At 48.1% G+C, this 24490-nt stretch overlaps 1 protein-coding gene across 10 annotated transcripts in view; it reads left to right on the top strand.

Annotated features, from left to right (window-relative positions):
* Positions 1–24490, top strand: part of ATG7 (autophagy related 7) — a 274952-nt gene that overhangs the window by 16928 nt on the left and 233534 nt on the right. For 9 of the 10 annotated variants that reach the window (XM_044933623.2, XM_044933625.2, XM_006077455.4 and 6 more), the window contains 6 exons: positions 5226–5398; positions 5864–5918; positions 16604–16721; positions 18410–18487; positions 22233–22349; positions 23588–23737. In XM_044933623.2, coding sequence (XP_044789558.1) covers positions 5239–5398; positions 5864–5918; positions 16604–16721; positions 18410–18487; positions 22233–22349; positions 23588–23737 — 678 coding nt within the window. In that variant the 5' untranslated portion in view covers positions 5226–5238. Of the gene's footprint in view, positions 1–5225; positions 5399–5863; positions 5919–16603; positions 16722–18409; positions 18488–22232; positions 22350–23587; positions 23738–24490 lie in introns of those variants that run through there. The other variant, XM_044933624.2, reaches the window with a different exon arrangement.

Consider the following 24490-nt stretch of genomic DNA (forward strand, 5'->3'; position numbering starts at 1 on the left):
TGCAAAATGACTTGGGAAATGATTGCCTGATGTGTGCTCGAGTACTTCCACTAATGGAAAATGCATCATCTTTCTGGTCAGCCTGCATCCTGTTTGAACAAGTCAGGTTACCACTGTTAAACTCTGCCCAAATCTTGCCTCCTGATTGTTGTTCAGTTGCTCAGTCATATCCGACTCTGCAACCCCATGGACTGCAAGATGCCAGGCTTCCCTGTCCTTCACTATCTTCCAGAGTTTGCTCAGACTCGTGTCCATTGAGTCAATGATGCCATCCAACCATCTTGCCTTCTGTTGCTCACTTCTCCTGCCTTCAGTCTTTCCCAGCATCAAGGTTTTTTCCAATGAGTTGGTTCTCATCAGGTGGCCAAAGTACTGGAGCTTCAGCTTCAGCATCAGTCCTTCCAATGAATATTCAGGGTTGATTTTCTTGAGGATTGACTGGTTTGATCTTCTTGCTAGTCCAAGGGACTCTCAAGATTCTTCTCCAACACCAGTGTTCAAAAGCATCAATTCTTCAGTGCTCAGCCTTCTTTATGGTCCAACTCTCACATCCATACATGACTACTGGAAAAACCATAGCCTTGACTAGATGGACCATTGTTGGCAAAGTAATGTCTCTGCTTTTTAATATGCTATCTAGGTCGGTCATAGCTTTTCTTCCAAGGAGCAAGCATCTTTTGATTTCATGGCTGCAGTCACCATCTGCAGTGATTTTGGAGCCCAAGAAAAAAAAGTCTCTCACTGTTTCCATCATTTCCCCATCTGTTTGCCATGAAGTGATGGGACAGGATGCCATGATCCTCATATTTTGAATGTTGAATCTTAAGCCAGCATCCATCCATTGACTCTTTGGGGGAGAAGAAAGCTGTTATTTCATGTCAGCAGCTTCTGAGTGCCTAATCTATCCTAGGCACTGTGCTGGCTGCTGGAGAAAGATAAGTAGGACAGGTTCTTGCATCAGGGTTTTCCATATGTTATTTCTCTGAACCAAAACAGTTGAACTGGTCTTCTCACCTGTCTCTCATTCCTGCTCTTCTTGCCATTGGGTCAGGGCTTTTGTCTTTCCTTATTTTACTTATTTACTTGTTACAAAACCCAAAAGGCAAAAAGGACATAGAGTGAAAGTAAGTCTGTCCCCAGCTGTGTCTCTGAGCCCTGGACTGTCTTTCCCGGGAGGCAGCCACTGTACACACGTCCTGTGGGCTCTGACGGTGAAGAACAGCACTGACACAAGGGTTAGGCCCACTGGACAGGAGCTTCTGGAAGGTGCCACAGGGTAGTGGTTTTCGAGCACTTAACTTGTTTAAGTTGCCGAGTGTGACTTAGTTTTATTTTTAGAAAAGGCTAAAATTGGTAAGTTTGGGTGGTAGATGCAGAGGGTTCATATTGCTTGACATGCATCTGCATTATTTCAGGTAACTCCTCACTGGATAGTTTGGTTACCACTGGGTCTCTTCTACTGCTGGGGTTCTTATTCATTACAGTCTCAAGTCCTCAAAGCCTTTCCTCTTTCACTGGAAGTGATGCAATCCCATCTTGTGTGAAACTCTTGGGTTTCACATCCTGAATAAAACGTTGATGATCAGTGGAAATAAGCTTTCAGCCTTGTAAGCTGAGCCGAGGCCTCAAGTCTCCCCTGCACCATTTGGGATTATCCGGGCAAGCCTGACTTTTCAGGACGCAGGTACTGTTTGTGTCTAGGTTGGTTACACACGAATGACCTTGCACCTGGGACTCACTTCCTCCTCCTCCAGGATTCCCTCCTTATCGTTAGGTCTTAAGTCTTCCCTTCTAGTTTAGGGACACTGTGACATAGACGTTGGCTAGGTTGCTAGGCGATAGCTTTTTACTCGAATATCCTGTTCAGATGTTTCCAGCAGCTTCCTAATCACCCATTGCTGGTGTTGCTTAAGACCTCTCCATCGCCCTAACCAGTAAGGCACCACTTCAGCGGCTGGACACCGACCACATCCTCTTGTGAAATGGGCTCTTGGGTTCTGTTCAGAATTTCTCAAAGACCAAATATGTCAGAAATGAAGCATGGGCCTCTGATTTGTTTTAATATTATTTATTTGGCTGTGCTGGATTTCATTTGTGGTGTGTGGGAGCTCGGAGTCTTAGCCCTTGGACCGCCAGGGAAATCCCAGCAGTGTGCCTCTTACGCAGATTACTTTCTAGTCCATTCTCTTCTGTGGTCCTCTTTTTCCTGGCTGCTCAGGGGCCGTATGGAATAGAATTTTCTCTTTTGTCTTTGGCACTGGTAAAATTTCATCTTGGTGACCTTTGATGCCCTGGAGAAGGGACTGGCCGCCCACTTCAGTATTCTTGCCTGGAGAATTCCATGAACAGGGGAGCTCGGCGAGCTACATTCCGTGGTACTTCAACATCTTGGTGACCTTAACAGGTCATCAAAATGAGTTACTGTCGACTTTTAAGACTAAATTGTGGTTGATTGTGAAGTATGTGTAGGGGGTCTGATGCCCCATCCCACAGAGGATTTCAGATGAGATCTGTTTGTACCGCTCTTCTGCTGAGGTGTTGATTCTTATCTCTCTGAACGTCAGTGTCGTCTTCTGTGAAACCGGAACTGTCGCTTCTTAGGGCTTTGGGGAGGCGCTAATGCAGGCGCCCACCCCTGCTGCAGTGCCTGGCCCCGGCCAATGCTTCGTAACTACCACTTTCAACTCGTGGCAGAGGACTGTTGATCCTCTAGCACATAGTGGTTTATTGGATGTGAGAGAGAGAAGAATTGAAGATGACTTTGAGGTTTCTTTGTGGCTATATGATGGTGCTGTTTAATAAACTTGGACATATAGGAAAATGGACACAATTTTAGTGAAAGGAACATTCAGTTTTCGATTTGTCAAGCTGAAGATGCCTGTGAGAAATTCAATTCCAGCCTTTAGAAGACACTTTAATATACGGTTGGAGGTTAGCATTAGAAATACCATCCTGGGATTCATTGGCATCTAGATGGAAATGGGTGTATAAAATGAAAAATTTGCTTTGGGGAAAGCTTATAGACGAAGGAGAGGGCTGAGCACGGAAGCTTTCAAAAGCCAGCAGTAGAAGGAGCATGCCAGCTGTGTTGCAGAGGGAGAGAGGAGAAAGGAGCGATGGAGAAACCCGCAGAACCAAGCAGGAGACTGTGAGGGTGTTCTATGCCAGTGTTTCTCGTACGGTGGGCCCCAGGCCACCAGCATGAGGGTCTGTTTCTCCACTGGGCACTGAAGACACGGTGCCTAGGACCCACAAACTTTTCTGGGGCCTGTGAACACAGGAGTGACCCAAAAAAGGTGAACATTCTGCAAGCGCGAAGCTATAAAGAGCCTTTAAAACAAAAGCCAGAGATTGTTTCATAGGGGCCCAGGGTGCATTTAAATATGTTTGAAATGGTTCAGAGGTCGCTGTGTCCGCATGTGTGTACATGCTCAGTCGTGTCCGGCTCTTTGCGACCTCATGGTCTGTAGCCCACCAGGCTCCTCTGGCCATGGGATTCTCCAGGCACGAACACTGGAGTGGGTTGCCATTTCCTTCTCCAGGGGATCTTCCCGACCCAAGGATTGAACCCACGTCTCTTGCATTTGGCAGGCAAATTCTGACTCCAGAAGTAAGAGTGCTGGTGTTCTGAAGGCTTCAAGATAGCATCAAACTCGAATCAGGATCCCCTGGGGCACAGGTCCCCACCACCCTCTCTGTCCTTTCTCCCCCCACCTCCCCCCACCCCCAGCAAGTGGATCCGAGGCATCTTCATTTTTTAATAAGCCCACCAGGAGGTGGAAACACTTGTTCAGTGCCAGCTGATGTGATGTTGCGAACCCGTGCCCAGGCCCTGCTCGGGGCCTGCCCCTGCTCTGACCTGCCTTCGTCTCCTCTGCCTTGATTTTCACCAGGTTTAGGTGGTACTCCCTTGCGTTTTGCCATATAATTGCTATTGGACCAGAGCTCCTTGTCTCTCTGATATACAACACGTTTAGAGAACCGAAAGGTTTTAAAAAATCTTGGCCCAAAACTCACGCAGAATCTGAGTAGACATGACCTGTCTTTTATTTATCCCCTCTAGTGTGACTGTTCATACATCCCACTGCAGACATACTCATCTGTCTTGGGGCAGTTGGAGACTCAAGTGACCTCATCAACATGTGCCTTTGGAACTGCAAGTTCCTCTAGGGTTGTGCTTCCCCCCACCCCAACCACCCCATCACCCCAGGGTCTGTGTCCCCTCCCCCATGAGAGTGTGCAGGGGACACAGGGAATTACATTGAACGTATGCCTACTGGCCAAGACGGTCAAGTTTATTTGATGATTTGAATTGGTGATGCCATCCAACCATCTCATCCTCTGCCGCCCCCTTCTGCTCTCAATCTTTCCCAGCATCAGGGTCTTTACCAAGGCTCTTCACATCAGGTGGCCAAAATATTGAAGCTTCAGCTTCAGCATGAGTCCTTCCAATGAATATTCAGGGTTGATTTCCTTTAGGATTGACTGGTTTGGTCTCCTTGCAGTCCAAGGGACTCTCAAGAGTCTTCTTCAGCACCACAGTTCAAAAGCATCGATTCTTCCACACTCAGTCTTCTTTATGGTCCAGCTCTCACATCCATACATGACTACTGAAAAGACCACAGCCTTGACTATATGAACCTTTGTCAGCAAACTCATGTCTTTGCTCTTTAACACACTATCTAGGTCTGTCAGCTGTACCCTAATACAAAGTAAAAAGTCTACAGTAAAAAAGTAAAATTAAAAAAATAAAACATAGTGAAGTGCAAATTTTCTGCATTTGAAGGATAAAATGTGAAATTTCAAAGCAGTTCTGACACTGTGGTTTGGGTGGGGGAACTTCTTCATCCTTCTTGGCTGGGGTGCTCAAGCACTGCCTCACTCAGAACCCTGACCGCTGGCGTTGCTCACTGGCAGGACTTCGGGTTTTTGTGCTTGTACAGTTCCCTGGGGCCACACAGGATGGTTCAAAGAAGGGATAACACTAGCGCGTCAGTCAGACTGGCTCGCGAGAAAGATGCCCTGAAGGGAAGGCCAGGCGGGTCAGTTGTGTTGCCCAGAGGCTGAATGTGGCAATGGAGCCAGGACCCTTGGGGTGCTTTCCAAAGCTGTGTCTTCAGGCAGCTTGTTGACCTCTGGTCACTTTCTGTTTCTCTGTCTCAAGCGTGATTACAAATGTCCTTTCTCACCGTATTCTGTGCATTGTTGCCGTGTTTCGTTTCTAGCAGGCGATAACGAATGGCAGCAGTTATGGGGGACTCCGGCCTCTCCAGATTGCAGTTCGCCCCCTTCAGCAGTGCCTTGGATGTTGGCTTCTGGCACGAGTTGACCCAGAAGAAGCTGAATGAGTACCGGCTAGACGAAGCTCCCAAGGACATTAAGGGTTATTACTACAACGGTAGGTGATAGGAAACTCCATTCTTCTTCTCTTACCTTCTCTGCCCAGTGTAGGTCAGCTCTCCTTCAGAATGGGATGTCCTTGACTTTTACCATTAATGCTATCCCCTGGTTTCTACTTTACTACCTGACTTTTTGACCCATGTTCATTTCTTTTTTCCTTATTGGGAGAAGAAAAGGAGAAGACAGTGTATTAATCGAAAGAGTTAATACCTGTTACTGAGTATTGCTGGGGAAGGGGATTGGAAACATTTTCCCCAGTGAATCTTTGCATTCATATTCTTGGCTTGGAATACCTTGGATTCACAAAAGCCATCATCTGCTGCTGTGTCCTTCTTCAGCTTGGGTGGCTGGAAATTGGATGGGGCCCTTTGGGCTTCACCAGAAGAGAGTGATCCATGCATGTTTTTGTTGCAAAGGCTGCTGTGACTAATTCATGATTGAATGTGTAAATGCTTCCTTCCAGGTGACTCTGCGGGGCTGCCAGCTCGCTTAACGTTGGAGTTCAGTGCTTTCGACATGTGAGTATTTTTTCATCGAAATCTAAAGTAGAGAATGCTGATTTTTGCAAGGAATGAGGGTTCTTAACTTTCGTCATAGGTGGGCCACGGGACCATCCACAGAAGCTTCTGGTGAGCAGGGCTAGCATCTTATGGTTCTATTGTACCTTCCATGGCATGGAGACGAGTGCTGGGTGCTCAGGACTGTCTGGTTCATTTTTTCAGCACGTGCTAAGTTGCTTCAGTCATGTCTGACTCTGTGCGACCCCAGAGACAGCAGCCCACCAGGCTCCCCCATACCCGGGATTCTCCAGGCAAGAACGCTGGAGTGGGTTGCCATTTCCTTCTCCAGTGCATGAAAGTGAAAAGTGAAAGTGAAGTCGCTCAGTCGTATCAGACTCTAGCGACCCCATGGACTACAGCTTACCAGGCTCCTCCGTCCATGGGATTTTCTAGGCAAAAGTACTGAAGTGGGGTGCCATTGCCTTCTCCATTTCAGCACATATTTATTACCTATTAGGTGCAGCAAAGAGCATTTATTAGACTACTTCTATATACAAGTTACTGTGCAAGGCATAGTAGGGATGTGCAAGGAAATGTGACATAATGTTCTCACAGAGGTGTCTTTGACTAATTGGGGACCGTGGAGAGTTGCTGGAGACAAGAAACACATTTATTGACTTAATTACTGACTTATTTTCTAGAGATAATCCTTTCAGACCTGCCAGGTGTGGTTTTCTTCCCTTTCACAGGTGAGGAAACTATGAGTCCAAAGGTGAAGTGACTTACCCAAGTCATTTCAGTTCAGTTCAGTCGCTCAGTCGTGTCCGACTCCTTGCGACCCCATGAATCGCAGCACGCCAGGCCTCCCTGTCTATCACCAACTCCCAGAGTTCACCCAGACTCACATCCATCGAGTTGGTGATGCCATCCAGCCATCTCATCCTCTGTTCTCCCCTTTGCCTCCTGCCCCCAATCCCTCTCAGCATCAGAGTCTTTTCCAATGAGTCAACTCTTTGCATGAGGTGGCCAAAGCACTGGAGTTTCAGCTTTACCATCAGTCCTTCCAAAGAAATCCCAGGACCGATCTCCTTTAGAATGGACTGGTTGGATTTCCTTGCAGTCCAAGGGACTCTCAAGAGTCTTCTCCAACACCACAGTTCAAAAGCATCAATTCTTCGGTGCTCAGCTTTCTTCATAGTCCAACTCTCACATCCATACATGACCACTGGAAAAACCATAGCCTTGACTAGATGGACCTGTGCTGGCAAAGTAAAAAGCAGAGGCTTTTTAATATGCTATCTAGGTTGGTCATAACTTTTCTTCCAAGGAGTAAGTGTCTTTTAATTTCATGGCTGCAGTCACCATCTGCAGTGATTTTGGAGCCCCCCAAAATAAAGTCTGACACTGTTTCCACTGTTTCCCCATCTATTTCCCATGAAGTGATGGGACCAGATGCCATGATCTTTGTTTTCTGAATGTTGAGCTTTAAGCCAACTTTTTCACTCTCCTCTTTCACTTTGGTCAAGAGGCTTTTGAGTTCCTCTTCACTTTCTGCCATAAGGGTGGTGTCATCTGCATGTCTGAGGTTATTGATATTTCTTCCGGCAATCTTGATTCCAGCTTGTGTTTCTTCCAGTCCAGCATTTCTCATGATGTACTCTGCATATAAGTTAAATAAGCAGGGTGACAATATACAGCCTTGACGTACTCCTTTTCCTATCTGGAACCAGTCTGTTGTTCCATGTCCAGTTCTAACTGTTGTTTCCTTACCTGCATACAAATTTCTCAAGAGGCAGGTCAAGTGGTCTTGTATTCCCATCTCTTTCAGAATTTTCCACATTTTATTGTCATCCACACAGTCAAAGGCTTTGGCATAGTCAATAAAGCAGAAATAGATGTTTTTCTGGAACTCTCTTGCTTTTTCCATGATCCAGCGGATGTTGTAATTTGATCTCTGGTTCCTCTGCCTTTTCTAAAACCAGCTTGAACCTCTGGAAGTTCACAGTTCACGTACTGCTGAAGCCTGGCTTGGAGACTTTTGAGCATTACTTTACTAGCGTGTGAGATGAGTGCAATTGTGCGGTAGTTTGAGCATTCTTTGGCATTGCCTTTCTTTGGGATTGGAATGAACACTGACCTTTTCCAGTCCTGTGGCCACTGCTGAGTTTTCCAAATGTGCTGGCATATTGAGTGCAGCACTTTCACAGCATCATCTTTCAGGATTTGAAATAGCTCAACTGGAATTTCATCACCTCCACTAGCTTTGTTCGTAGTGATGCTTTCTAAGGCCCACTTGACTTCACATTCCAGGATGTCTGGCTCTAGGTGAGTGGTCACACCATCGTGATTATCTGGGTCATGAAGATCTTTTTTGTACAGTTCTTCTGTGTATTCTTGCCATCTCTTCTTAATATATTCTGCTTCTGTTAGGTCCATACCATTTCTGTCCTTTATTGAGCCCATCTTTGCATGAAATGTTCCCTTGGTATCTCTAATTTTCTTGAAGAGATCTCTAGTCTTTCCCATTCTGTTGTTTTCCTCTATTTCTTTGCATTGATTGCTGAGGAAGGCTTTCTTATCTCTTCTTGCTATTCTTTAGAACTCTGCATTCAGATGCTTATATCTTTCCTTTTCTCCTTTGCTTTTCGTTTCTCTTCTTTTCACAGCTATTTGTAAGGCCTCCCCAGACAGCCATTTTGCTTTTTTGCATTTCTTTTCCATGGGGATGGTCTTGATCTCTGTCTCCTGTACAATGTCACGAACCTCATTCCGTAGTTCATCAGGCACTCTATCTATCAGATCTAGGCCCTTAAATCTATTTCTCACTTCTACTGTATAATCATAAGGGATTTGATTTAGGTCATACCTGAATGGTCTAGTGGTTTTCCCTACTTTCTTCCATTTCAGTCTGAATTTGGCAATAAGGAGTTCACGATCTGAGCCATAGTCAGCAGTCTGAGTAGCTGGAGGCAATTTCTTATTTTCTGTAGAAACTGAGAAGCCAGGAGGTGGATGTAGTTTGGGGAGGAGGTAAATTTGGTTTAGGACATGTTGAGTTAGAGTTGACAGAGTCCAGGCTGTAAGAGAAGAAGAGGCTGTAGCGTGAGGAGAAGGAAGGGCAGTGACAGGGAACGGACCTGATCAGGGAGGGCAGAAACGCAGAACTCGCCAAAGAGGCGTGACTTGCTAGAGAAGAAGAACCAGAAATGATGTTTTCAGGAAGGGAAGAGGATCAACAGCGGCAGAATCAGAAAGCTAGAGTTCAGTGCTCGGGTCGCTGGAAGTGTTGACTAGGTTGTGTGAGAAACTAAATTCTGTGCCTGGCGGCAGAGCAGAAAGCATGTTGAGAGGCTTTAAGATAACTGAGAGCTGGAGATTACGGGCTTCCAGGAGGGGGGCATCTTTTTCTGCTCCCTCGTGTGTTTGCTGTGTGAGGGAAGAGGTATTTGTAAAGACCACCTGAATATGAAGATAGTCAAAGATTTATTGTTGTTGTTCAGTCGCTCAGGCATGTCCGACTCTTTGCGAGCCCTTGGACTGCAGCACGCCAGCCTTCCCTGTCCTTCACCATCTCCCGGAGCTTGCTCAAACTCATGTCCATTGAGTCGGTGATGCCATCCAACCATCTCGTCCTCTGTCATCCCCTTCTCCTCCTGCCCTCAGTTTGCCCAGCATCATGGTCTTTTCTAATGAGTCAGGTCTTCGCATCAGGTAGCCAAAGTATTGGGGCTCCAGCTTTAGCATCAGTCCTTCCAATGAATATTCAGGGTTCATTTCCTTGAGGACTGACTGGTTTGGTCCCCTTGCTGTCCAAGGGACTCTCAAGAGTCTTCAACACCACAGTTCAAAAGCATCAATTCTTCATCGCTCAGCCTTCATTATAGTTCAACTCTCACATCCATACTTGACTACTGGAAAAACAATAGCTTTGACTTTATGGGCCTTTGTCAGCAAAGTAATGTCTCTACTTTTTAATATGCTGTTTAGATTGGTCATAGCTTTTTTTACGAGGCTCAAACATCTTTTAATTTCATGGCTGCAGTCACTATCTGCAGTGAGTTTGGAGGCCAAGAAAATAAAGTCTGTCCCTGTTTCCATTGTTTCCCTATCTATTTGCCATGAAGTGATGGGACTGGATTAGTCAAAGATTAGGGTATTTCAAATAAAGTCTCCCTAGAATTTGAAAACAAAAAATCTCTTCAAAAGTCAATACATTTTATTCCTCTGTCACAATCAAATAGTGAAACTAAATTGCACAACTTGAATCGAAAATGATGTTAGTCTTTGTACCTTTAAAAGATATGTTTTGATGTTTCTTGTTCCCTTCAGAGCTTTCTTGCTCCATAATAAATCCTTGTGATTGCACGTCAAAGCAAAAAATCCTAGTCATCTGTCTCCTGCATCGGCAAAGACTGACTGACTTTTGGAGCAGTCACAAAATAATGAGGAAAATGCATTCAGTGTACAATCCTCAATTATCTGAGGCTCATAAATGGGGTGGTGTAGTTTTAGTGTGGAGAAGGCAGTGGCACCCCACTCCAGTACTCTTGCCTGGAAAATCCCATGGATGGAGAAGCCTGGTAGGCTGCAGTCCATGGGGTCGCTAAGAGTCAGACACGACTGAGCGACTTCCCTTTCACTTTTCACTTTCATGCATTGCAGAAGGAAATGGCACCCCACTCCAGTGTTCTTGCCTGGAGAATCCCAGGGACGGGGGAGCCTGGTGGGCTGCCGTCTATGGGGTCGCACAGAGTCGGACACGACTGAAGCGACTTGGCAGCAGCAGCAGCAGCAGTTTTAGTATAAGCTGGAGGGTCCAGCATTCCTCACCAGCTGCCCTCACTTCTGTCTGTTCTTTTTTTTTTAATGTATAATTTGATTGATTTATTTATGGCTGTGCTGGGTCTTGTTGCCGTGTGGGCTTTTCTCTAGTTGTGGCAAACGGGGGCTCCTGTCCAGTTGTGGTGTGTGGGCCTCTCGTCGTGGGGGCTTCTTGTCGCGGGGGCTTCTCGTCGCCGGGCGCAGGCACTGGGGTGCATGTGCTTCCATAGTTGCAGCCCGTGGGTGCACAGACTCAGTTGTTGTGGCGCCCGGGCTTAGGGCTTAGTTGCTCTGCAGCATGTGGGATCTTCCCAGATCAGGGGTTGAACCCATGTCTCCTGCATTGGCAGGCGGATTCTTCTCCACTGAACCACCAGGGAAGCCAGCTCCTGTCTCTTCTGACACTAGATGAAAGCTTATTATTTTTTGAGTTTCAGTAATTTTATTCTTTGGCACAACTAATTACAGAAAGAAAAAAAAAAGAAAACTATTCACAGAAGTTAGGCTTGATCTTGTTGCAAAATCCAGGTTTCTTAAACCTCACAATCCAGAAATTTTAGTTGAAGGAGATAAAGTCTGTGATCCCGTGGCTATGGGTTTCACCCAGATGGCTCGATTTTCTTGGTCATCATTTGTCAGTTAGCTGTTAAATATACACCTTGCGTGAGGCTCCATGGTAGGCACTGGGGGCGATGAGCAAGAATTATGACGTGGGAGTTCTAGATTGGAAGCTCGATGGCTTAGAATCTGCCCCTGATTAACTGCCTTACCTGAAATGAGTCTTTTTCATTTTCTCAGCTTCAGTTTCCTAATATGCAGCTCCCAGCTTCTAAATGTGCCTTTCAGTTTTAAAAGTCTGATTTTCTTCCTTTCTTTTTTTTTTAATTTAACTTTTTTGTAAAAGTCTGTGATTTTCTGACGCCCCTTTCTTAGGATGGTTGGTGCCATGGTCTAAACGTTGGTGTTCTTCAAAAGCACGTATGTTGAAAACCCAGGGCCCAGGGTTACGGTCTGAAGAAGTGGGCCTTTGGGAGGTGGTGAGGGCAGGGCTCTCATGCATGGGGTTAGTGACAGGGACCCCAGAGACCTAGCTTACCCCCTCTACCCTGCGAGGACACAGCTCAAGCGGAAGAAGCTCTTCTCCAGGAGCTGGCACTTTGATCTTGGACTTCCAGCTTCCAGAGCCTTGAGGGATAAACGTCTGTTGTTTGGCAACCCCACCGTCTGTGGTGTAGTACAACCTCTGCTCGGGCAGACTGAGACAGTCAGGAAGTTTACTGAAAGCACTTGGAGCTCCTCCGGAGAAACGAGGTCTTTGTATCCAAATTGTTTTTGTCCTGATTGTTCTTTCTTTGCATTTATTGCTGAGCATCTGCGTGGGTTTGTAGGGAAAACCTCTGTGCATTTATTCATCAAACACTGAATGTTTCTTGTGTACAGACGTGTAGGTGGTAGAAATACAAAGACTTAAGCAAACAGGGGACTCTGCATGGAGGTGGAAGACAGGTATTAGCATCACAGGGTATGCAGTGCTGGAGCAAACGTGCGGGCTGATAGTTGGTTCAGAAATGCTTATTCATTGCTTCTGCTGTGTCTTGATGATAGAATGTGCCGGGCCCTGGGCATACATAGAAGCATAAGATGCAGAGGTGCAGTTTGGAGAGCTAACAGCCCAAGTCCTCATCTGTAGATGCTGGGTGTACCTCAGCTTTGCACAGCACCAGAGAAACTGCTCTCACTCTGAGATCCCGGAAGCCGGATGAATCTCTGCCAGCAGTTGGCATCACAGGATCCCGTTATCTACCTTGTTTCGGCTGAATTATCAGTCACACTTGACTGATTTGATCAGGCACCAACTGTCCTGCCCTAGAGGGAGCTGTCTTAGGCTGGCGTGCTGATGAACCAGCCCCCGATATGTAATGGCCCTAGCACAGAGGGGGTCTGTTTCTTACCCTCTCAGTAGTCCAGGTTGGGGTCGGGGGCGGAGACGGTCCAGTCTTTTTCTGTCTTGTGGCTCCATCATCCTGGAGGGCTTGCCTTTGTGTGCTGCTGAGAACAGAATTGTCACCTTCCGATGGCAAGAGAGAGGAGGCACAAGAGAACCAAAGTGAAAATCTGAGGAGACGCCCAACTCTCTTAAAGACCCTTAACGGCCTGGGTGAGCGTGGGGTTGGGGGGCATGTATCACCCCACTCACGTTCCATCAGGCAGAGCCGAGGCTTCACCGTCTTGCAGGGGAGACAGACATGGTGCCAAACTACAAGCATCAGAGCATTACTTCTATATAAAGAGAGAGAAATAGACTTTGGTGGGCAAGCTCTGTACAGATTTACAGCTGGTTAGAAAAAAAAATTCCTTTGAGGAGCATTTACCTAGTTATTTATTTTTAAAATATATAGCATCTTTTCAAATAGTTTTTAATTAATTAATTTTTCACTTGTGGCCGTGCTGAGTCTCCGTTGCTGCACAGACTTTCTCTAGCTGTGGCGAGTGGGGGCTGCTCTCTAGAGGCGGTGCGCAGGCTTACCACTGTTGCGGAGCGTGGTCTGTAGGGCACGTGGCCTCAGGAGTTGTAGTGCACAGGCTTAATTGCGCCGTGGTACGTGGAATCTTCCTGGACCAGGGACTGAGCGTTGTCCCCTGCATTGCAAGGCAGATTCTTAATCACTGGGCCACTAGGGAATCCCAGCATTTACCTAATTAGTGATAAGACATATTTTCCTTTTCTAAGCTTAATAAGATAAATAGAAGGCATAACCCTTGCGCTCCGAGACCTTAAACAGTAGCTGAGGAAATACGGCTCATTTGCTAGATCATCTGTGCAGGGCACGGGCCCTCCTATTCTCCACCATCTTGCCAGCACCTCACTCAGGTCCGACATGGACCGGCTGCTCAGATAGCCATTGGCGTCAATTGCAAGCAGTCTGAGGGCCTGGCTGTCCAAATGGAAAGTGGCATGGCTGGTGGAAAGGCACCATGGGCCCCAAGAGAGGACGTGATGAACAGAAGCTCAGAGATGGTTACAGAAAGCAGGAGATCACGCAGTCGGGCCCCTAGACTGAGTGTGACTTAGATGCCAGAGCTCCCCGCGGGCAGATGAGACTGCGCACACGTGGTAAAGGCCTCTCCAGATTCATTCCATCCCAGCCACCGTCACCGCCTGTCTGCTCTGGAGGATCTGGCCACGTGCCTGTCTTTGCCCAAGAGGTTCCATAACAGCCCTCGGACTTTCCTGAGTCATCACTGTGAGGCTGAGCGATGTTGAGGGCCTGGTGTCCAGAGAAAACATGCCAGGCTTCAGGCCTTTGTGGGATCCCATGTTTTCCCCGACTCGGGTTAGTGTGTTCACTAACTAGTTAGAGTTCACTGTAGGCTGTAGGACATGGGGAAGATGTCTAATTCTAGTTCTCTAAAACAGCTTTATTGAGGTATACTTTACTTACCACGTGGACTTCCCTGGTGGCTCAGACGGTAAAGCGTCTGCCTACAATGCAGGAGACCTGGATTCTATCCCTGGGTCGGAAAGATCTGGAGAAGGAGATGGCAGCCCATTCCGGTACTCTTGCCTGGAAAATCCCATGGAAGGAGGAGCCTGGAAGGATACAGTCCATGGGGTTGTGAAGAGATGGACACGACTGAGCGACTTCACTTCACTTTACGTACCATACAATTTACCCATTTAAAATGCACATTCAGCACTTCTTAGTATGTTCATGAGGCGCAGCCGCCGCCACTGCACATTTCCGCCACCCCAGAGGGAAGCCCTGCACTCGCAGGCACTCCCCATCCTCCCTTCTGCCTGTCCCCCGCGCTGGGCACCCATGACTCTGCTGTCTGTCTCTATGGATTTGGCTGCTCTGGACACTTCACAGCAATGGCATCACAGCAAACTAAACTCATACATGTCCAGGCGCATGATTTGGACTAAACTCTCTAGTTTCCAAGTCTAGGGCTCTTTGCAGTCCTCCTCTGAGGCTCCTCTTTCTGGAACAAGTGGAACTTGAACCTGGAGAAACTACTGGAATGGCTTACCCTCCCACTATCACATTTTAAGTTCTTTCCTCTGGCCACCTTCCCGGGTGGCACTTGAGCCTTGAAAAATGCTTCTCCTCTGAAACTCACTAATGAGCTCACACGAGGGCTGATGTCCTAGCCACTGCTTCGGTTCTCATGCTTTAGTTTTCTCTGCTCTCACAGAAAGGCTTCGGCCCGGCATTCGCACACCCAGGACGTCTGGACGCTGGGAGGGAGGGACCGGATTCCATCAGAGCATCCTTCTCTCTAGTTCCCTAGTCATTTCATGTGGCCATGTCTGCCTGCAGAACCACGTCTGCCTGCAGAAGCCTGGTTTACCAGCTGCTCCGCTTCCTTTTTCTTCCCTGTCAGCCTAGTCTTGTCCTTTTCTGATTTCTTTTCTCCTCAAGTCTGTCCTTGATGTCATCTCACCCGAGTGAGGAATATTCTTCTGTTTTCGTAGAGCGGTGACACATACAACTTAGGAGCTGCTGACTCGCCAGCTCCCAGAGGCAAGCTCTGGCCTTTGGAAGCTGCTTCTCCCAGGACTTGGCATTTGAGCCTTAGACACAGCATTTGGCAGAACCTCCGCACCCGTTGCACCCTCCACACCTGCTGAGGGTTTAGAGCTCTCTAAGCCCCCCTCCCCGAACCCCATTCTGCTCAGATTCGGAAGGGAGAAACGCTGGGTCTGAAGAGCTGCCGTCGGTGTGAGCAGTGAGCGTCCTCTCTGCAGTGGTCGTGACCACAGTGTGCATCTTGTAATAAGATGAGTACTGTCTTCAGTTAACATCTGTAACCTCTGAAGGGCTTCCCAGGTGGCTCGGTGGTAAAGAACCCACCTGCCAATGCAGAAGACGCGGGTTCGATCCCTGGGTCGGGAAGATCCCCTAGAGAAGGGAATGGCGACCCACTCCAGTATTCTTGCCTGGAGAAGCCCATGGACAGAGGAGCCTGGCGGGCCACAGTCCATTAGGTCACAAGGAGTCAAACACGGACTGAGCAACTGAACCCACACACACAACCTCTGAAACGCAAATTAATCATTTCGGAGGTGACACCAGGTTTTCCCACACTGGGTTGTGCTGAGAATCATCTTACCTTTCTCCTCTCCTGACCTGGGTTACTCTGAGGCCGGGGCGCAGGGAAGGGGACAGTGTGGAATGTGACACCCCCGTGGCACGCCATGGCCACACAGGTGTCCGGGGCGCAGTGCAGTCAGGAGGCAGCATGCCCTGCCTTTGGAGCACTTCCTGTCCTCCAAGGGGTGTGGTTGTTGGTCTTGGAAACACTCTAAAATAACTGTGCTCATGATCAGAGAAGGGGGGATGAATGGATGGCTTCCTGAAAGAGGAGGATTTGCAGCAGGGTGCTGAATCTGGGAGTGCTTGACTGGAAGTGGGCAACACAGACCCTTCAAGTCAACAGTTCTGAGTTGAGACCCCAGCTCTGCCTGTTATGTGACCTTAAGCAAGTTACTTAATCCTTCAAGAGGGAGAACAAACTCCTTTCAGAACCGAAACCTTATACCCAGGTTCAGTAGAAGCTCATTAAATAACGTCTCTCTTTCAGTTTAAAGATGGGAAAGAATTTTTTTAAATACGAAAAGAGCTTATATCCAGTGGGTAGTGGAAAGACAGCATGCAGAGACATTAGGGGAAGGGGAATAGAGAGGCTTTTGGGGGGTAGAATGCACATTTTTAGTCCTTAAGCAGTGATATTCGTCGTTTTCCAAAGAAATGTAAACCAGTCTTCTCTTTGCCCTGTACAGTGCGGTCCTTGTCTCCAACTGTCTTCTGGTTTGTTTGTCGTTTGCTGGCTCTCCGCATCCCAGCTGTGCCCATTAACCACGTTTCTCTCGTGCCCAGGAGTGCGCCTACCCCAGCCCGCTGCTGCCCAGCGGTCGGCACACTGTATAATACCAACACACTCGAGGCTTTCAAGGCTGCAGACAAGAAGCTACTTCTGGAAGAAGCAGCAAACGAGGTTAGCTGGGAAACGCAATGTACCTGTTGTCCACGGTCCCGCAGGCACACAGTTGCAGACCAAGTGCCTGACTCTGTCACAGAAGCTAGCGTATACCCAGCACTCAGGCTACTCAGGGCCTTCTGCAGTGATGGGTGGGTCAGGGAGGAGACAGCCAGGCTCTTGCCTGAGGAGAAGGTCACAGCAGAGAAGGGAAGCGCTCACCAGCTATCCCCAGTTAGCTCAGCCTCTCTGAGTGCGCCAGCTCCGTGCCTGTGTCTCGTGCATTCGGGTTCTCTGTTCCCAGTGCCCCCCGAAGAGGCTTTCTAGTCCTGAGTGCTGTCACGCTGTCAGAGCCTATCATGTCTCTCCCGCGTCCTCAGGGCTGAATGGAAAGGCCCCGTGGGACTTGCTGGGGCCCCCACAGCCTGGCCTCTGAGGCCCCGTGGCCTTCCATTCCCTCTCTCTTGCCCTCACCGTCTCTGACCACTCACGGCAAATCAGGGAGCATTCCTCCCTTCACCACTTTCTGCGGTCCCCTTCTCCCTGGGACTCGATGTTTTTCTCTGCCTGGAATGTCCTTCCTTTCCTTCTTCACGTCTGAGTTAGTGTGAGGAATAAGTGGGGCGGGGGGGGCAGCTTATCCCCGCCCTCTCTGCCACCCACTTCATCGATGAGCTTCACCCCAATAAGTCTTACTTATGTGGGGGCCGTGGTCAGAGAGGGGTGTCCCCTGCCTCAGGCCTGAGGAAGGCATCCCTCCTGCCCCTTGTGATGGGGGGCGATGGTTGCCTTCCTCGGCTGCGGCGTGACTGCTCAGGGGCTCCTGCGTGTTTCAGAGGCCGTCTTGAGAGAGTGGGTCAGGAGAGTGGGTCTCGAGAGAGTGTGTTGGGTCTTAGGCTGTCATTGGAAACAGCAGGCTGCTCCCCACAGGAATCCCAGCCCTGTCCAGTGTCCGGGGCTGAGCCTCCCCTTTGGTTTGTCAGAAGCAGGGCCCGCTGTCCTGGGCTCCAGCTCCTCCAAGCTCGTTGTTTCCACAGCAGGACCATCTCTCTGCTTGTTTCCCTCTTGCGCTCATGTGTGTGCCGGGGTTTCTGGTGGCACAGCTGCTGGTTTGCTTAGTGGCACAAAGTTTAGCCGCCAGTCTTTGTTCCTGAAACGTGTGACCGGGGCCTGCTTCTGCTTCCAGTCACAGCCCTTCCTGAGTATCCATAGACTTGATTTTTTTTTCTCTTCGGGGAAAGATTATCCCAAATAAGGCTTTTAAGAAATACCCTGTACCTAGTTCAGATCACGGCCTCTGGAGCCCATCCCTGGCTCCTTCCCCTCGCCTGTCCGTAGCCGAGGTCAGGGCTCCTCCTAGGTACTGTCCGCCCATCTGCGAGATCCCCTACTGCCTGGCAGCATACAGACATGGGTGCCCGGCTCTCTCCCAGGCTCTTAGCTTCTGGAGGGCAAGGACTGTGCCTCTCTCTTCTGTAGCCTCGATGTGCTTGCTCTGTAGTTGACAATAAGTAAACATCTGTGGAAGGCAGTAACCAAGGCATGAACGGGCTGGGTTTCCTCCTTGATGCTGAGACCCAGCAAGAGAAAGGATGCTTCTGGACAGTGGGGAGGAAGGCGCACTGCCCCGCAGCTCCATGTGCTCCTGGGAGGGAGGTGGGAGGAGACCCCGGGACCTGCCTTGACGCTACTCCTCCTCCTGGCAGATCTGGGAATCCATCAAATCGGGGGCTGCCCTGGACAACCCTGTGCTCCTCAACAAGTTCCTCCTCTTGACATTTGCGGTAAGTCTGCGGGCTCAGCGGGGTGTGGACTGTGGACTGCCCTGGCCGAGCCCAGGGCACCGGTGGGACAGTCTGCTCTCTTCTCTCAAGTCACGTCTGCTAAACAAATCCTTGGGTGCTTAGTGACCCGGTAGTGGCTGGCGTTTCTCACTGATGCAAGATTAATTCATTCTCTGCAATCGCACTGGTGGCTTTGCCTGGTTTATGTGACAGGGAGACCCAGCTCTCGTCATTTGAGGAGGTGACAAAGCCCAGTTCCGGGAGCTGGGTTCATCACTGCTAACGTCTTTGTTAAGTTCAGCGCCGCAGAGCTCGGTTGCTGGGTCCATCGACATAAGGAACAGGTGACGACTCGAGGATCTAAGCCATCCCCAGGTGACTTCTAGATGAGAGGGGGTCACCCTGCATAGCTTGTCCACGCAGCTGTGTTGTTGTTGTTTTTTAACAAAGAAAATGTTTTATGTAAGTGAGATCTAGTTAAAGTGAACTTTAAGGGCAGCTTTGAAGAGGAGAAGAAATCACATTAGGGGAACAACTGCTGCCCAGTGGAGCAGGGGGAGGGAGCCTCAGTGATGGGGAACATGGCAGAACGTGAGGGCTGATTGCTTTTAATAGAAGTGCCAGCCCACACACAGGCATATGCACGTGTATACACACATGTGCGTGTGTGTATCTTCATATATCTCCGCAGAAAGCTTGTTTGCCCTGTATAATTATGTTGACATTATAGTATTCTGTCAAGTGTGTGTTCTATAGACCTTTTTACATCTCGGTTGTTTCGGTATTCACTATTTTATTTTGCTTTTGACCGCACTACGCAGCATGTGGGATCTTAGTTCCCCAACCAGGGGTCGAACCCATGACCCCTGCACTGGAAGCAGTCTTAACTACTGGACTGCAAGGCAAGTCCCCAGTATTCACTCTTATTAAAAAAAGTTGCAGTGAACATCGTCAGCCACACTGATTTTCTCTTCCCGCTTATTTCTTTAGAAGATAGCCCACTGGAGTGGGCATGTAAACATACTGATGTGGACACGTAGTAAGTGCGCCGGTTGTTCACCCCAGCTTTATCAGCTTCGGATGTTAATCCTCTTCCCTACATTTTTCTTTTCTTTTTTGGTTTGCCAAGATATAGTCTTGCCTTCCTTCCTCCCCCATGAACTCGTCCTCCATTTCTTCCTCCTGCTGCCTCTTTGATGCACCACCTGAGGCAAAGGGGAGAGCAAGAGAGGATTCAAACTGGGGTCATACCCAGAGTGGGGGGTGGCGGGCATGGGGGCCCTGCAAGGAGCACGTTTCCTGACAAGTTAAAGTGCTTTCTGGGTGTCAGTGGCGAGATAGAAAAGCGCCAGACACTTCAGGGGATTACTAGACACCATTTGGCATTTGTAAATTGGGTAATTTTGTAAGGGTAAATAAAAGCAATGCTAATTAATTTTTTTTTTTTTTTACTTTACCATCAATACATCTTCTGTATTAAGGGTTTTAGCTAGTAAAATCTAATGGACAACTTGTGTTTAATGAGAACATAGCATTGGATCTCACTTAAAGTTTTAAGGCATCTCAGAGTCGTTATGTGAGTTGGCCATGTTGCCCTTTCTACTGAGTATTCTTAGTCTGCGTTTTATAAAAATTAAAAGTCTGTGTCTTTAGGAACCTGTCTGACACAAAGAGCTTTATGTTTGATGTAATCGAGGTCTCTTGTGTCCTGAAAAGCATCCTAAGAAATTCAAGCCTTTTGACTCTTGAAGATGACCTGATAAGAGCTTTTAGAAACTGCCAAGGCCTTCATCTTGAATCGTTTAACCTTTCGCTAAAGATCAGTTATGACAAATCATTTAAGCACATGGAAGAGAGAAAAATCTCTAGAGGTGTTTTGCTTTCCTTTCTGTTCTTTCTAGGACTCCAAGGTACAGACACTTTATTAATTTCCATTTTGGACTTCGCTTTGCTGTTGTTAAAGGGAATGTGTCCTTAGTTGATCAGTTAGTGGCAGAAATACAGACTGTGGAAACTATAGTGACTAGTCTTCTTCATCTGGACATGTGTTTATGTGTAAGTTTGTTTTAAAAAAGTCACCTAGTATGACTCCATTTGTTTGGAAAGTCCAGAATAGGCGAATCTATAGAGACTGAATGTAGGCTGGGGGTTTCCAGGGGATGAGAGTGAGGTGAATGGAGAGTTTCTGTGAATGGTATTTCTAACTAATAAACCAGTGGGGAGTTTCTGCTATTGGGGTTTCTTTGTGAGGCGATGAATACATTCTGAAATTGGTGGGGATGGTGGCACAGCCTAGTCAGTATACTAGAAAACCACTTAATGTGCTGTAACATCTTTAACATGGTGACTTTTTTTTCGGCTTCATTGCCTTGTGTGGGCTCTCTCTAGTTGCAGCGAGTGGAGGCTACTCTCTCGTGCCCAGGAGGTGCCCAGGCTTCTCGCTGCAGTGGCTTCTGTTGTTGCGGAGCACGCACTCTAGGGCACGCGGCCTCAGCTCCCGGGCTCTGCAGCGCTGCCCAGTAGCCGTGGCACTCAGGTTTAGTAACCCCGAGGCACTTGGGATCTTCCCAGACCAGAGATCAAACCTGGGTCCCCTGCACTGGCAGGCAGATTCTTACCCACTCCACCACCAGCTCAGTCCAACTCGGTGGCCTCTGTGGTGCATGAATCATACCTCAGTGAGAAGTCATCAAGCATCCGTCCCCTCCTGATTCCTGGCAGGATCCGAGAGGAAATGTCAAGTAGCGACATAAACTACAAAGTGGTCAGTGGTAACAGGCTGGTGGGAAGCTGTCAGGTACCCACATAACCACAGGGTCCTCCCACATGGTGACTCAGGCCTCACCTGCTACAGAAATTCGGAGATGAGAACACTGGGCCTGAGTGGGGACGGCCTCACAAGTCACGGGCCCTTTCTCGCCTCCCCTGGCTGGGGGCAGGCGCACACCCCTGAAGGCACACCTCTTCTGTCGTCCGTGCACCCTAGTTCCTGGAACCTCTTCTGTGACTCATCCAGCTACTCATGTACTTGTTTCCTCTCTGTTCCCGGAAGTGACTGAGCTCCCTGAGGGCCGGACTGAATTTTCTTCATCTTCTTACTGCCGGAGTATCTAACATTTTGCCTTGTACACAGCAAGTGCTTAGTTGTTGACTTGAATTTCACCAGTACGACATTTCTGAAAACACTGTTGTATTATCTCAGGTTATATGCAGCACGCTCTAATAACTTCAGTAGCATGCTTAGTTCATTCAGTTGTGACGAGAGTGGTGACTGTTGGGAAGTCGCACCTCCACAGATGGCCCTGCGTGCGCCTGGTACCACGAACAAGAGCTTACATTTTGGAAGTAGAGTTCTACTCTCCTCTCTGCCACTTAGTATCTATGTTCAAGCTTTCCACCCCTCTCTAAGCTTCAGTTTTCTGTCTATAAAATGGGCAGGTAACAGCTACCTCCCGGGGTGATGTTATATGTTAAACAATGATGACAGCAACATCAGTTACTTTTTGGATACTTTCTATTAGGAAGTGGTCAGTAAAATATATTATGTCTATCCTGATACATTAGTGTGAATGTGTGGGGACATTTCAGATAAACATGGGGGTTCTGTTGGCGGTTTCTGACAAGTTGGTCGTATCTGGCGTGCATTAGTTTTTCTGTCTCACGTAGCTGTTGGGAAGTTAGCGTTAGTAGGCGCGTTTCCGTGTGATCACTGTGCCATCCTGATGTGTCGTCTTGTTTCTTCCAGGATCTAAAGAAGTACCATTTCTACTACTGGTTCTGCTCCCCAGCTCTCTGCCTTCCAGAGAGCATACCCCTCATTCAGGGGCCAGTGGCCTTGGATCAATGGTTTTTGCCAAAACAGGTATCAACAAATAAAACAAAATGCAGATCAAACTGAGTTTAAATGTGCATGAGTAGTTTATCTAGCTCTTTGTAAAGACACTTGTCTGGGTGAGGAGGCGGTCTCTGTGGAATCCTCCAAAGGCGGCACTAAGAGCAGACTTGCTTGCACAGTGTTCGATAAGCGTGTGTGAAGAGTGGTCAGCAGCACTTGTCCAGGTCCTCGTGACCTGTGTGGAGATGCTAAGCCAGTAGGGGGGAATTACAGAAACACTTTGAAAGACTGCGGGAATTTGCCAAAGTGTGATCTCCACTCTCAGTGAAGAGAGTCTTTGCAACCAAAGAGAAGACTTCTCCCTTTCTTTGTGCCAAGTTGCAGAACTTCTACATTAAGGACGGTCCCTACAGAGCTAGTCCTTGCAGTTTAAGGAAGATAATAAGGTCTTTAGAGGTGGTTCCCAGAAGAGCAGTGAAAACCATCAAGTTGGTAGAAGACAGACCCTCAGCCCCCAAATTCTGATTGTCGTCGAGGCAACCGCTGAGTGTCAAGATGACGTGAATTCATGAAGCATGTCACTCACTAAAGCCCAGAAATCCAAAGCCAGGGAGAGCCCTTGTTAATTAAAAAGCTCATTTGCTAAGATAAATCAAAGGTTGTGGTTCCGTGGAATGAATTTTCTCGGGAGAACTGTAAGTGGGAACAAAAGACTAGGCCTGGGGATTGAGTCCAGATGGGTTTGAGGTTTCTCTTAATGGGATCAAAAATGTTCTCAAAGTATTGTGACAAATCCCTGTGAACGTGCTATAAACAGCCTTGAATTGTGCTTTGTGAATGAGTCAGTTGTATGATAAGTAAGAGAAAGCGTGTCTCAAGGGACCTACTGAAGGTTATAGAAGGGGTCAGGGCAAAATCCATCCATGGTAGATTCATGCTTGGATATCACAGGCGAGACTTGGTGTCTGGACACTCTCTAAACCTTTGTGGTGGCATCTTAGGGAACCAGGAGCCATCACACTAAGGGTGCCGTAAAATATTTGTGTGTGCTCCTGTCTGAGACGCTCAACCATGCGTTATCTCAGAATGAGGTGGTATGATTTGGGGCACTCTTAGGTCTGGTTGCTACAAGAGAGGAACAGGGGTGTGAGCAATCATTTCCAGTCTTCTGGCCTGAAAGTACCTTTTATTGTATGTTAATTTTTCTCAGCTCAGAGCTAGGTAAGTAGTTGTCTGGAGAATAACTCAGTGTTTCCTGATTTCAGATTCAAGCCCTCGAGCATGCGTATGATGACCTTTGTCAGACAGAAGGAGTCCCAGCACTGCCTTACTTCCTAATCAAGTATGACGAGACCACGGTGCTGGTTTCCTCGCTCAAACACTACAGCGATTTCTTCCAGGGTCAAAGGACAAAGGTCAGAGAAACTTTGAGGAGCATTTTATTATCCAATAAGAAAATCTGATGTTCATGTTACGATAGACCACTGCGAAATTCAGGCTCATTTAGGTGTCTTAAGCCTTCCAGAGAAGGTTTCAGGACATCTCTGCATCTTCACCGTCCCCCACCCCTACACTTCCCAAATCAGGACCTCCTCCAGGTTTTCTTAGCTCTGTGGCACCTCAGAGTAATTGTGGATTCCTCACTTCCTCAGTTTTTCTTCCTGATACACTTTCTATCTATGTTTTAATTCATTGCCAGAGCTACCGTGGCAGTGCAGACTGGTCCTCTCGCTCCTGGTCAGTGATGGTCTCCACCCCGCAAGGATCTCCCTCAGCCCCGTCACGTTCCCTGTGCCATTCACTAATCAAGAGCTCAAGACATCTTCCTTCTGCACCCAGTCCACCTTTCCTGCCTCATCTTGCCCTATTTTCCTCATGAGCCATTGGTCCCGCTAAACTTCTCTGGTTTTCACCAGACAGTCCTCCTAAGCAGACAGACCCAGAAGCGTTCCTGTGTCTGTCTTTGTCCTCGTGTTGTTTGGTTTTCCTAAAGCAGGTCCTGCCTGGGGATGCTAAGAGACTGTCTCGTTGTCAAAGCCCTGCGTCCATGGAGAGGCCTTCTCGTGGTGTCTCAGGTGTGACCTGTCCCGTCTGAGCTCACTGCCCTTGCCCCCGGCCTCCCGGCCTCACTCCCCTTCTCACTCCCTTGCACACACTGCCTTTCATGC

This window comes from Bubalus bubalis, chromosome 21 (assembly GCF_019923935.1).
Source record: "Bubalus bubalis isolate 160015118507 breed Murrah chromosome 21, NDDB_SH_1, whole genome shotgun sequence".
NCBI lineage: Eukaryota > Metazoa > Chordata > Mammalia > Artiodactyla > Bovidae > Bubalus > Bubalus bubalis.